Source organism: Eulemur rufifrons, chromosome 19 (assembly GCF_041146395.1).
Source record: "Eulemur rufifrons isolate Redbay chromosome 19, OSU_ERuf_1, whole genome shotgun sequence".
In the NCBI taxonomy this organism is placed as follows: domain Eukaryota; kingdom Metazoa; phylum Chordata; class Mammalia; order Primates; family Lemuridae; genus Eulemur; species Eulemur rufifrons.
The window spans coordinates 61,552,985-61,567,934 of NC_091001.1; the positions used below are offsets into that span (position 1 = coordinate 61,552,985).

The following is a 14,950-nucleotide window of genomic DNA, read 5'->3' on the forward strand; positions in this document are numbered from 1 at the left end:
GAGGGCTGGCGCCGGGCCGCGGCTGGTGGCTGTGTAGGCTGTGGGGGACACACCACGCTGTGCACCCATGGGGCGGTGCCCCTCTCTTCTGAAGGGAACTAAGGCACTAGCTATGCCCTTGCTGGAGCCCTTTCCTTCCAGCAGGGAAGACTCTTCTCTGCCGGTTGCGTGCGTGTGGCCTTGCTGGAGGACAGGGCTAGGAATTCCCTTCCCTGCAGCAGGCTGAAGACGCCCACAGACTCTGCAAGGACTTACTGAGCGTGACGGAGTCATTGATCTTGAAGCTGCAGAGGACCCTGTCCACGTTGCGGGCGTGTCGGAAGCCGTTTCCTCTCACAACAACTTGAAATGACTCTGAAATAAAGAATAATGACGAGACACATTACTTCTATCATTAACTTCAAGCTTCCCATCTGCGCTAATTTAGGGAATTTGTTAACTATTTTACCGGGCTTAAAATATTAAAAAACGGGTTCAGGTTGGAAACCGGAAGCAACCACGTGGGTTCCTTTTACCACTTACCAGCTCCTTCTCACGGGTGTTCATGAGGAAGGCATGTTCCTTCTTAGTTTGAATTCCCACCTCCTTATCTTTGCACTTACTGGTCCTCCCACCTGGAATGCCTTCCTTCCTCATCTCTGTCCACACAAATCTTATCCATTTTTCAAGTCCAGGCAGTTTTTAAAACTGTGATCTTGGCCGCCAACCGGTACCCCAGGGGAGGGGCTCCCCACTTCCTCCTCCATCAACTTAACTCCTTGCCTATTTTACACAATGGACTCCCCTGAGAGGGTTTCTTTAGAGCCTGGGGTGTCTAAATTTTTTGAAAACCATTGCCTTATGCATTCACAGCCTGTACTGAACAATGTAGCATGTAATTATGCACTGTCTGCTACTGTTCTTTTGTCATTTCTCCCCCAACTAGAAAAACATTCCTTTAGGTTGGGATTATTTGATACTGCTGTGGCATGCCTATCTCTGCTGGGCACATAGTAGTGGTACGCAGGTTTACGTAGGAATAATTGTATTTAGCAATGAACAAAGTCTTGCTTGTCAGTGGCCAGCTGTCAAGCATTACCTACTTGAACCGACAGTGGCCCTTCAAGGTAGTACTAATTTCTCTCTGAATAGAAGAGATAATATATCTTGCAAGCCTGCATATTAATTTCACATTGGCATAATGTATATTCAATGAATGCATATGAATAAAATTCTTATAAAATGCATATGAACAACTATCCTTCACAATAGCCCTTCCAACGGAAAAAAAAAAAACAATAATTCATTAGTTAAATGTTTTGGAGTATTTGCTTAAGTTTGAGGGCATCTAATAGCCAATGTTCCACTTTCTTTCAGTTTTATCATCCTTTTGTGTATAAAAGTTGGCTCTTGGGACAATGCTAAATAGCACATAAAAAGAGAAACAGACTAAAAGCCAGAGGAAAAATGCAGTATTTGTGACTGTGGATCCTAAACTGTAAATTGCTACCCAAATGGAGACTTTTTGTTCAGGGAAGAATGGAATTAGAGAACTAGCATATGGGACTCTTTCAAAGTTTAATAAATGTCATGAGCAAATGTCACCTTCATTCCCAGGAAACTAATTTAGAGGTCATGTTTGACAAGATAATAATACCTGATGTGTGCCAGGCCCTGTGCTAAACCATGTTACATGCCCGATGGCATTTAAACCTCACCACAACCACACCCCAGAGAGGTACAGATGAGCAAACTGAGCTTAGAGAAGTTAAGTAATTTGCCCAAGGTCACGCAGCTAGTAACCTGTCAGAATCAGAACTGGAACCCAGGTCTACCAGGCACCAAATGCCACGCCCTTAGGACTCAGCCAGTGTCCTCTTTGCCACCATGCTAATTGGATACTCACATCCTAGGACAGATGAGTAATTTAGAAGTTGGAGTTGTGATTTTTTTAAGGCTTACTGTATTTTATTTTAATTTTAGGCAGCTTTGCTCATTTTGCAGAAAAGTGAAGTTGGCCTGGATGTGAAACAAGACACTGAAATCTAAGTAAAAGAAGCCAGAGGCACTACATGTGCCACCAGGAGTACCAATCAGAACAGAAATGCTTTTTGGAAGTATAAGTAACCTTAACAATAAGGAAAAGGAGATTTTGACATTTTAAATGACTTGCCCCGAGTCATGTAATTAGTAAGCAGCAAAACTGGGACTCAAATCCGAGGGTGCAATGCCTTAGTTTTGAACTATCTTCATTAAGGTCATGGGCACGTGGTTTATCAGGACCATAAGTCCTATGACTATTAATAATTTATATATACATGTTGACGCATATACACGATTGCTAAGTTTAGAAAGATGGACTTAATAGTTTTCTTTAAATGTCTGTCAGGCATGTGATTGACACTCAGTTGGTTCAACCAGTATTTTATTAAGTGTCAAGCATTGTGGAAGAAGATTATGATATCTTATTTGCTTATTTTGATAGCTTATTGCTATAGTTAAGCCTATAGAAACTTGTGTTCCCAGTTTGAATACCAGACATACAGAAATTTGCCGTTTGATATTTTTGCTGATTCCAAATGTTTTCTTCCTCATTGCTGTGTCTACTTCTCTTGTTTTCTCAAAGATCAGCAGAGAGAGAGAAGACTCTGGAAATGCAGGCCACGTGCCAGATTCTCCTCTCTAACACCATGTTCTAACATTACCAGTTCGGTTGCTAAATCCTCTATAAAAGAGGCTGCCCACGTGTCTGCTTGGCCCAACCTCAGGGAGTTTAGGAAGAAAGACAGCAGGAATCTACGATGTGGCAAGAGTGGAAACCAAACCATTTAACCCCCTAGGCCTGGGGAAAAGGTGGAGGAAATGCTACTCCAGGGAGCACACCAGAGCAGAGGTGAGTGCTCACCCTGCCTGGTGCAGTTTCTGTGTTAGTGCACACGTTGGCTTTGAAGAGCCCAAACATCTGACCCAGCAGCCTGCCTGGAATGTCAGCTGTTTACACATAGATGTTATATAACAAAACCCTGTCAAATGAATCTGCCAGCAAGTGAAAACCAGGGCACACTAGAAACAGGATATTTATTATACCTACAAAGCCCTGAACCCACCTTTCAAAATATGCACAGCTAAATGTTTTTAGGCAACTTGCATGTTGGTTACAGCTTCTACAAGTGCCTAGGGGTTGTAGGGCTTTAGGGAGGAAGTATCCACCTGCAAAAGGTCTTTGGTTTAATCTTTTAAGATACATATCCTTTATAGTATCTTTAAGGTATATATTCATTATGATTCTTTTGCCACCTTTATTCCCAATTACAATTAAAGCTTCCTGATGACAGAGGCCAGTATTTCTATTAAATATTTCTTTTGAATGCTTAGTTTTGCCTAACCCAAGACTGAGTCAGCCTCGGTATAAGCTCATTGAATGAATGAATAAATAACACATTTTGGCATAGAAAGGGAATAAGGGGCAGGACAAGGTGGTGGTTTATTCAGGTGCTAGTCAGGTCTAATCCTGTTTATTTTCTGAGGCTTAATAAGGTCAATGAATGAAAAGATGCTCAACATCATTGGTCATTAGGAACACGCAAATCAAAACCACACTGAGATATTACTTCATACCGACTAGACTGGCTACAATCAAAGAGGTGGACAATAGCAACTGTTGGTGAACAAATTATAAGCCACATACATTTCTGGTGGGAATGTAGAATGGTGTAGCCTCTTTCAAGAATACATTGCCAGTTCCTCAAAAAGTTAAACACAGTCACCGTATGACCCCAAAATTCCACTCCTAGACATATACCCAAGAGAACTGAAAACATACATCCACACAAAAACTTGTGCATGAATGTTCACAGTAGCATTATTCTTAATGACCAAAAAGTGCACACAATGGAATATTATTCAGCCATAAAAAGAAATCAACTTCTGATACACGCTACAACATGGATGAACCTTGGAAACATTTTGCCAAATGAAAGAAGCCAGACACAAAAGACCACATATTGCATGATTCCATTTATATGAAATGTTCAGATTAGCAAATCCACAGAGACAGAAAGTAGATTCTTAGCTGCCAGGGCTAGAGGGAGGGGGAAATGCAGAATAACTGCTTAATGTGTACAGAGTTTTTTCTTGGAGTGATGAAAATATTCTGGAATTAGATAGTGGTTATGGTTGTACAACTTTGTTACATATTGAAAACAACTGAATTGTACTTTTTAAAGGGGCAAGTTTTAAAATATGTGAATTATAGCTTAATTTAAAAAAAAAGGGAAAAAGTAAAGTCAGTGAGTGGCTTGATAACCTTGGTCCATTCTGTTCTTTCTTTTATTTCTGTGTTTTTCTGTTTTCTATTCCTTTTTTGATTTTGGAAATGTGGAACACATAGTTTTGAGATGACCTCAATAAAGATTGCCTGTCATTCACTGTATATGAAAATGAGATCATCTGTGACCTATGCATTCTCTACTAGCTCTGGTTACCCAAAGCTTTTGTGCCAAATTATTAGTAAGATATTTCATCTTGTGAGTGAGTTTGAATTTGCTCCCCTGTTGGATGCTTAATGTGGCATGGAACATCTATAATACAGAGACTGATGTATTACAAGTGTTTTCTGATGCCCAAATTAGTACAGAAGTTTTTTTTTCTTTTATAGTTATTAATTTATAACTGCTTTAGTGAGGTATAAGTGACATACAATAACTTATACATCATGTGTACAAGTTGATAAGTTTTGACATATGTACACAGTCATGTGACAATACCACAGTCAAGACAGCGAACACATCCGTCACCCCCAAAAGTTTCCTTGTGCAGCTTTGTAATCTCTCCTCCTGCCCCTCCCCACCTCCACTCACACACAACCACTGATCTGCTCTCTGAAACTGTATATTAGTTTGCCTTTTCTAGAATTTTATGTAAATGGGATCATGCAATAAGCAATTTTTTTGCCTGGCTTCTTTCACTCAGCATAATTATTTTAGGACTCATCTACAATTAGTTTGACATTTATGCATAGTATATTGCTTTTTATTTCTGAGTGTTATTCTACTGTATGGATAAACCCAAACTTGTTTATCCATTCACCTGCTGATGAACGTTTGAGTTGTTTACAGTTTTTGGCTATTAAAAATAGAGCTGATAGGGATATGTGTGCATAAGTCTTTGTCTGGACATAGATTTTCTTTTCCCTGGGGTAAACACCTAGGAGCGGAATGGCTGGGTCATATGGTAGATGTATGTTTAATTTTTTTAAGAAACTGCTAAAACTGTTTTATCAAAGTGTTGTGCTGTTTTACATTTCCACCAACAGTGTTTGCAGAGTACTTTCTCCATACAGAAATATCTTTAAATGAAAGGAAAGATCAAGCAGAGAATGAGACAATCCTTTCAGAAGTGTCCAATGGCCAGGCATGCGTGCTTTGAAAAACAACGAAAAGAGAGAAATGAAATCACTATTTGATGCTGCTTGAATGTGTCAGTTTTAAGCATCTAATTTCCAAGTGGTGACCATGAAGCCTAAAACTACCTTCCTTGTGTGCTAACTCACCCAGTTTTATCAGAAACAGTAGGAAACACAATAGGAATAATAAACTGCTTCTGCAGTAACAATGCGAGGAGCTAATTATAACTTACTTCTGGTTCTGGAGGACAAGAACTTAAAATGTAGAGTAGTTTGCAAGTTGCACAGTTGATTCCAATTAGCTCCTTCCTGGAGTACTTGCTTACATAGCACATTGTGAATTTAGCAAGTCTGAAGTCAACTGAGTGGGACCAGAGGAAGACTGTGCTCAGGCACAGGGTGTATTTCCCAGAGAGGAGCTAAATTAGGCAGTGCCAAATTAATGATGGGTCAATTTTCCTAGTTACATAGAGGCTCATCTGCAAACATTTTGTTAGGTACCTTTCAAAAGAGCCTCTATTGGAAGGAAAGCAGTTACTTAAATGCAGGTTATGTCAAACCTGCCATAAAGCCTCTTCACACAGCAGGTGACTTCCTACGCATTTTAGAACAGGGACTGTAAATATGGTGACATAAGCACAATGCTAAATGGCAATCATATGCTTAGCCTGGGTATTGAGATGACAAACAAGAGTGGTGAGGAGTATGATGAACTGGAAAGAGTACATGTTTCTTTTAAAGGAAGTTATTGAGTCACCAATAATCATTAGCTTGTATAAATAAATACAGGTCCAATACTGTCAGAGATGATTTTTCAAGACAAAGTGAATATCTGAATTTTTAGGTAAAATCATATTTTTAAATGTTAGCAATAAATTTAAGAACATATGTGCAGATCAGATATGCCCTGTAGGCTGCAGTTTATAACGTCTGAGAGTGGAGGAGTTCTGGGAAGGCTCCCTCTCCCGAGATAGTTTCACCCATGACACTGACGGACTTCTTTTTGATCACAGCAGATTAGATACTCTCTCCACTCCCTTTTTCCATCAAGACTTCCTGTTAAAATGCAAAATAGTTCCAGCAGTATTTGTTTCTTCAGTTATTAAAAAAAAAATCAGTCATTAATACCTTAGTTGAAATTGAATTAAGTCTTTATAAACCTAAAGTTGTAAGAAGACTCAAAGGAGGTTTTCTCCAGATAGCATCTAGTTACAGACGGCCATTGTGCCGCTGCTCACATAATTCTATGGGCGGAGAGCTCCGATCAGACACTCCATTGCTGGAAAGTTTTAGTTATAAAAGTTGCGTGTGTTAAGCCAAAATTTCCCTCCCTGAATTCCTTCCTAACCTCTCCATGGTGGTCTCTTGAAGCTATACATAATAAGCCTTCTAATTCCTTTCTGCATGAGAATCTTCCAACTTTCTGCAGATGCTCTTGTGAATATCCCAATTCTTTGTCCCAATCTCTGTGGTTACTTCAGTCTTTCCTCATTCCACAAGAATCTCATTAGTGTTCTCCCTGCACTTTGGGAAGACCTCTGCTATAGTGCTTACTGCATGGTTTTGTAATTTATTTGAACATATGGCTATCTCCCAGAGCAGGCTGTGAGTTTCATGAGGGGTTGGGAGCAAGCCCTATGCATTTTTGTATTCATATATTTTCACATTGCTTGGTACATAGAAGACACTAAGAATTGATGAAAAGAAAGAAGGAAGGTATGAAAGAAGAAAGAAAAAGGGAAGGAAGGGGGAAAAAAGCAAGCAAGGAAGGAAGAAAAAGAAAGAAAGAATCTGTGAATGAATTATTACTATAGTTCCCAGATCCATCAGTTTTTCTCCTATGGACGTGCTTTTGTCAATGTCATTCTGAAAATATGGGACAGGAAACCATGGTCTGACATGGAATAGTAGGACTATTAGCTCTCTTGTCTTAGATATTGGATGGCTATTGATGCACCCTAAGATTGCATCACCATTTTTTTGTTGGAGGCATTCTCATTGGCTGCCAAGATAGCTATGATTGTCCTCCCCCTTCCCCCTGCTTGTGCTGCATGAACTGTCAGGTGTCCTTAGACCTGATTGTATGTGAAACTGGCTATTTGCACCCAAGTTGAACGCTTTATATTAGTTCCATTAAATTTCACCTTGTTATGTGCAGCCCAGCAATGCAAAGGCCTGTGCCGGGTTTTAGTTTTGTTGTCCACCCAGTGCATTATCTCGCTGCCTCTGCTCAGAGCTGTTTGCTGTCAGAACCATCGCTGGTGTTGAGTTGGTGGTGAAAGCCAGCTGAGATCACTGTCTTAGGGGAACGCAATCATGCACAGAGTATCTTGGGCAGGACAGGCCTGGGTGGGGCTCCATAGCAGGGGCTGTTCTGGGGGCCAAGGAAGGGAAGGAGTTCACAGAGAGTGAGGGGAGGGGGCTGAGAGGAAAAGTTTTTGACAAAAGTAAGTTCTACCTTCTTCACAGATCTGTCTAGGGCTTGGTCCCACCATTATACTTTAGAAATGTGAACAATCAGTTATCTCCTGATTACTGTCTCCCTCAATCATATTGAGTTAATTGATCATCTTGTAGATACTCTGAACTGATCAATGTCCTCCTCAATTTTCTTTCAGTGGAGAAACATACAGGCATGTTTTTCTCATCTAGATATGATGGTATCAGCATTGTGAGTCTAATATTGTCTTTTAATACTGATTAAAATGATGCTAATGACAATAATGCATCTTGGTTTTTTTTTTTTTTTTTTTTTTTTTTTGAGACAGAGTGTCGCTTTGTTGCCCAGGCTAGAGTGAGTGCCGTGGCGTCAGCCTAGCTCACAGCAACCTCAAACGCCTGGGCTTAAGCAATCCTACTGCCTCAGCCTCCCGAGTAGCTGGGACTACAGGCATGCGCCACCATGCCCGGCTAATTTTTTTTTTCTATATATATTTTAGTTGGCCAGATAATTTCTTTCTATTTTTAGTAGAGACGAGGTCTCGCTCATTGCTCAGGCTGGTCTCGAACTCCTGACCTCAAGCGATCCACCCGCCTCGGCCTCCCAGAGTGCTAGGATTACAGGCGTGAGCCACCGCGCCCGGCCGCATCTTGTTTTTTAAAGCCGTTTATATGCTTTAAAGCACTTTCACATACACCCCTGAAAAATCCCTGGATCCTTGAAGTAGCCCAATGAAAATCACAGAGGGGCTATGCCTAGCTCTGTCTGACAGGTATTTGTAGTGTGGATGATGAAATGGGGTCCCACGCTTCATGAAAGCCAGGCTTAATCCAGAGAATTGTCAACAATAGACCTTCCAGGAAATCCATGGAAGAATTTTTGATTTAAGTCTACATTCTGGAAGTTTCATGTTCTTCTTAGTAATGTTATTCTGTGATCAGCATGTTATAACTCTCATGACTCTAATTCAAAAGACGTGGCAGTTTGCCTTTTTCAAAACCTAGGCTAGCTTCCATCATTGCATCTTATGTTAATTTTTTTCTGTATAAGAAATAAACAAAAAAGAATTGGACAGTTTGTTCTGACACAGAAAAATATTTCTTTATAAAATATGTAATATTGCACATAAGTCAGAGAATTTAAGAATATATAAAAAAGATCCCTTAGATTGGATTTATCAGATTTGTCTAACTCTACCAAAGAAGCAGCCCTTGGAATAGTTTATCAATTGAATTCCTTTAATTTGTTTAAATTTATTAATGCATTTTTGTCTTCTTTTTTTGTATTTTCCTTATCTTTTAAAAAATATCTTTTACTTAATTCTTTATTCTTCCTTTTCATTTAATAAGAAACATTTTAAAATCTATGATAGGATCGGATCTTGGGGACCCTGGTATTTCTGGGCCATATTCATTTAGTTTACATATGTGGTGTTTCAATTGTCTTGAACACTTTAATGGTATGTAAGGGAGACTTTGGTTTACTTTTTCAGTCTGGAATTATTTAGGAAGGCACTTTGCTATAGTCTAAGTGGTTGAGATTTATATTTTTATTTTTGCTTTGTTCCATCTTTGACTATTAATTTCTAAGTTTGCTTCATTTTAATTAGATAGTTCAAAGGTATGATTTTAACTTGTTATGGTCACGTGAAAGGAGTTAACAAGGGTCAGATAGGACAAAATCAGTGACATTGTTTTTTGGAGGAATACATGTATAAAGACATTCAGTCAACATTTATTGATCACCTATTAAGTGCCAGATTCTAGCAGAGAATCTAGGCAATAGGGAGTGGAGAGAAATAAGGTTCCTTTTCTGTCCTCAAGAAGCCTACAGAGGGGAATTGATTATGCTAGTGAATTAACGGTAATTGTGTTCATTCTATTTAGACTTTCTGATTCATTACAAGGTTGCAACATGCACAGAGGATTGCTAAACTGAAAGTCTGGGTTTTCTTCATGAATAGGATAATTGCACAATTAAGGAACTCCCTTATTTTCTAACTATTTTAAAATTAGGGAGGTATTAAAAATGTATTATACTTATAAACACCACACAAGATTTAATGAATCTAGATATTCCACTCATTTACTGTACCTGAAGTGCAGAAAGCGCAGAGGTGGATTTACCTTGAAGCTAATGAAGCCTAATTGATGCTCCTAATTGACGCAGGCCCCTTACAAGGTCCTGGCATTGTGGTCATGTGGTTACATGTTTTTGTCAAACTTGCAAAAGTACAATTTTGCATTCTTTTTCTTACAGAGATTCTTCTGGATCTAGTGTGGCAACCACATTTACCACTGTCATCTGTGTTGCCAGGTAGTAATTTATTTAAAGGTCAGTAGGTAATCTTTTTTCATTGTCTTTCTTTGGGAATTAACACGTATTTCTGAATAGTCAGTCACCAAGTATTGCTAACAACTTCGTATATTTACATATGTACTTAATGTTTTGATGTTGGCACAGATTATTCAGTGCATCTAACTCCAGGAAAGTCTTTCAGCTGTTCTAAAATATAGCCAAGAAACTGGGATAAAATCCTCAAGGAATTCTCTCATTTATACCAATAAAATATGCCATAAACATTGAAATATATAGTGTCTGAAAAGGCCTGAAAGTTCTTCCTTCAATGCTTACTATCTTATCAGGATTGGATGGCACATTTTCTGTTGGTAAATTAATAACTGGCACTTGGTATTTTGGGAGGCTACAAAGGTGATATTAACAGTGAACTCTCAATAGTGAAAGATGCAAGTTTCTGGAGTTCAGGGACTCATGCAGAGACTTTTTCTGCATCTCCAGCACCTCACATAGTGCCTGGCATGCAGTAGGTGCTCAACAACGCTTTTTAAATGAATGAAAGAAGAGTGATGGCAAACCTGTTAGCAATTATACGAGAAGAGCCAGCATGTTTGAAGTTTTAGGCAGTCGGTGACAATACAAAATAAGAGCAAGATCCCAGTGTTGATCAGTTGGAGAAAATATTGTGACGCAAAGAAGGCTGATGCTTTGTATAAAGTAGAGATTTCCTATATTAATAACAAAATCATTATATAACAGCTCTCTACTGGGAGCTGTCCACCAGCATTGTGTGAGGACTGGTAGATTAAACAATTAAGATCAGTGTGTAAATTGTGCAGAAAGGCCACACCACCTAAATGCTTCAGTATCTGAACATTTTAGGGGTGGCCTGTGATCACTATGATCATCCTACATCTGCAGGTCTGTCACGAGGAAGAAAGGTGACTCCATTTCTACCCAGACGCACGGTGTCGGTGGTGACTCAGTATTGATGTGGGAATCCAGTATTTCTACACTTCCCTTGTAATTAGGTCCCAGGAAAGAAGAGAATTTGGACAGACTATTTCAAACTTTTAAACAAGTGACATGTGCTTCTTTCTTTTCTTTTTTTCCAGAAACAAATTTAGTTAGCCATTCTACTCTTCTTTCCACCCTCTCTCTTCCTGCTCCTCTCCCCTACCCCTCCACAAAGGAAATAAATGTGTGATTTGAACTCAAAATATTATCAATTGCATGAAAGCAATTAGCATTTAATTTCAACTTACCTCCTGCACATATGGTGGATGGTTCAGCTGCTAGAATTTCAATGCAGGACTTCTTCAAAATCTAGGAGGAGAGGAAATAAAAAAGTCAATGTATAACTTATTTCATTCAAAGTGAGAACTAGGGTTTTGCCATTGGGATAGAGACAGGAAGGTTCAAGGACATTAGATTGCATTGGGGAGGTGAGAGGGAGGGTAACATCTTTATTACTGTCATCAATGCCAAACATTTAATGCGCCAGATTGTGCTATTAATAGATGCTGCTGGGTGTCCTAAAAGCCATGGAATTATTCATTCATTTGTTCTGTTGGCAGATATTTATTGAGCCTAGGATATGCCAGTGCTAGTTTCATAGAGGTTTAACACAGAGTTATGGAAATAGGATTTAAACTTGAAATGATAAGTGACAATGGCTGGTCATACGTGGTAGGTTCAAGGGTAAAGGGGCAGACAGTAGGGTCTCCCGAGTTCACTGGGAGATCACCGGGGGCAGGTACACTGGGAAGGGCCTCGTGGAAGAGGTGGGAGCTGAGGGGAGGGCTCAAGTGAAGGGGGTGTGCTAGGGCAAGGCGGCATCCGGATGGAAAGGCATGAGCAAAGGTGAGAAACCAGAAATGCATAGAACTCTTTAACTGGAACAAAGGGAGCTTGAAAAGTAAAATAAAAGAGTGATACTAGAGAAAGTGGGAGATGGAAGGGAGACAGTCAGCTCTCCGCAGGAGCTGCATAGTCGGATTGCTCCTTTTCTGTTAGACAAGTCTGGAAAGATACGTGGAAGAGGGCTTTGAGGTCCTCGTGTTGGAGCCGCACTCTTCAGGAGGACCCCTGCAGCCTTACTAGGTGGCAACGTGCTCTTCTCCACCAATGAGTCTTTTAGGTTTTGTGCAGTCTGGGGCAACCCCACGAAGCACAGGGAGTTCATAACGACGGCTTCTGGCCAGCGCGGGCTTCTGACTGGGAGCGTTTAAGCTTCTCTCCGCCATTTACGAATCCTGTATCGTGTTGAATATTGGTTCTAGAATGTGAACCAGGCATTTTAAACAAATATAGGACACTGAGTTAATTTACAACCAAATACGGTATCTTTACTTGGGCCTTACTTAATCTAAAATTTGAGATGGTTCAGAGGGCTAAAGGAAACCACTTCTTTATTCATGAAAGGGGCATTTGTTAAAGCAACTGATGATGTAATTATACAACCTAAAGTTTGTAAGAGAACAAAATATCTTTTAGTGTTGGGAAACGCCCCATTTATTTGCATTGATATATTTATTTATATGTGCTTCTTTGTTCCAGCTGAAGTAATACATACACCATAAGATACAATCAAATAAAAGATACAATAAATTAAAATAGGAGGGACAGATTAAAGAGAAAATAAGGGGAAGATGATGCAAGGAGTGAGACCAGCACAGGAAAAAATGCTGTGAGGAGCTTATTTCCTTGTTAGGAGTGGACTTAGTTCCAAGCTTTCTAGTAGCCAGTGGAAATGACAGACAGTATTTATGAACTTTTCAATCTGTGGAATAAAAACAAACCAGTTTCTCAGAAAAGATAATATTTACCCATTCCAGAGAGAAATCTGGGCATCCTTATAGAGAAGCATTGTGAAAGGAAATGAACAAACATGTTTAAGAAGATCTTTATCTGATATACAGATGCCAAAACATTGCAATTTATTTATTGAAATAGGTTCTGTTACAACCACATATTTTAGGTAACTCTATACACCTGAAAGTCATAAAAAGTAGCATTTCTTCTTTTGACAATTCTAAAATTCAGATTTTACCTTCACTCTATACAATTTCATGGCATTTTTGTACTTTGATTCTTCTATTTGTTTTCAGCTTCCTCCTGATCCCATGGTTGGAAGTAACTTGTTCCTTCAGCTTTTGCTTTACTTTCTCGGCCCCTGGCTTACTCAGCCCCTGCACTCCCCCAAACATAGATGCAGCCTCACTTCCTCGCTAGTCCCTGAACCTATCTTGACTGCGGCAGGAAGGGAAGGTTCCCGACTCCCACGTCCCTGGCCCATCTGTTAGTCTGTGGTCCTCACACACCTTGTTTCGGGCACCCAGTGTCAACACTGATCTGCTTTCCTTTCGCTGTCAGTCTGACTTGGGATCAGGGAGCCCAAGGATATATCCTGGGCATCCGTGTTTCCCTGCTGGCTTCTCCAGCTTCTCTTTCCCTGTGGTTGATCTAGACTCTTTGGTCTCTTATGCACGTAGGACTGGGGCTTGCTGGGATCCTGGTGCATAGCGAAGGACTCATCCCAGACTGCCCACCTGAACTGTGATGATTGATTGTCTGTCATTCCCTCCAACCTCCCCGCCCTTGGTCCCCAATTTACTGCCGCTGTGCTCTTCCTGCCTGATGGGGCACTTCAGTGGTTGCTGTGATTGAAGGAGGTAGCCATCCTCTTCCACTTGTCCACAGGCACAAGTCTCCAAATAGGCCACATTGGAAGAAACAGAACTAACCCAGAGGGAGAACCTTATTAAACAGTGGCACTAGAACACCACAAAGCTATTTTTTGATGTTTTAAATACAATTCCTCAGGCATTTAACATCTCCTAATAAATCATTTTATCATCTACAGCTAAAGATTTAAAAACAGTCCAAGAATAAAAAAAAGAGCTACTGGACCCATCCTGTTCCCATTCCCCAAACATATACATGAAATTTTCACCCATGTAAGTTCCTGAGTTTGAATCAAATTTTTTGAACCAATTCTAATACCTAACCAGGGATTGATAAAGGAAACACCCGTGAATCTCTGACCACAAAGACACACTAACAAAGTTTGTCATAATAAACACACGCTGCATTATTCTCTCAAAGTGTCTGCAATTAGCTGATAAATCTAAGGAGTGCATGAAGGGCCAAAAAATGTCAGCCAAGTGCTGTGATTCAATCCAGTAAAAACACAGCTTTCCCAATCTTAACTTAAAACATCTGGAAGAAAAATGCATTACAGCCAATAGAGTAAAATTTATCAGTGGGGGGATGGGCAGGATTTGTCTGGGACTGTGGTTCCTATTAGTTTGAAATGTCTGGTTTCAAAAGGTAGGAAGTCACAATGGCACTGGGTGAATTTTGGGGGTTCTCTTGGTTATTAGCAGCCCAGACTGTACAGTAATCAGTTTGTCTGAACTGCAGCAGACAGCAGATCAGCTTAGGGACTGGAGGCTGTGTGTAGGCGGAGGTAGAGGCTCCCTCCTCACCCTAGACAGTGGTAGCCAAGCAGAAGGTGTAGACACAGCATTGGGGATTCGCTGAAGGGCCCTAGATGCAGTGGAAGGGACTCACACAGGGTTGGGGTGATGTCAGAGGTGAGCACCTTTGAGCTGAGGGTATAACTGCCCTGTACAGGAAAAAGGGCTAAGATTACTGCATGCCTCAACTGTAATCCCATGTGAGGACCTAGGTCTTAGCCCTGCTCCTGTCTTACCTGACCTACGTTCCTTGACAAATCTTTAACTTTTCTGAATCCCAATTTTGGGAAGCATTTTAACATACTGAGCAATAGCTTGAAATCTGGAATTAAATTGCTTGGGTCACCT

At 40.2% G+C, this 14,950-nt stretch overlaps 1 protein-coding gene across 1 annotated transcript in view; it reads right to left on the reverse strand.

Annotated features, from left to right (window-relative positions):
* The window catches only part of ANTXR1 (ANTXR cell adhesion molecule 1), a 220,168-nt gene that overhangs the window by 132,088 nt on the left and 73,130 nt on the right, over window positions 1–14,950 (reverse strand). Inside the window, exons 9-10 of the mRNA XM_069494028.1 lie at window positions 11,387–11,447; window positions 256–354 (exon numbers count right to left, since the gene is read on the reverse strand). Of these exons, the coding sequence (XP_069350129.1) occupies window positions 256–354; window positions 11,387–11,447 (160 nt within the window). The remainder of the gene's footprint in view (window positions 1–255; window positions 355–11,386; window positions 11,448–14,950) is intronic.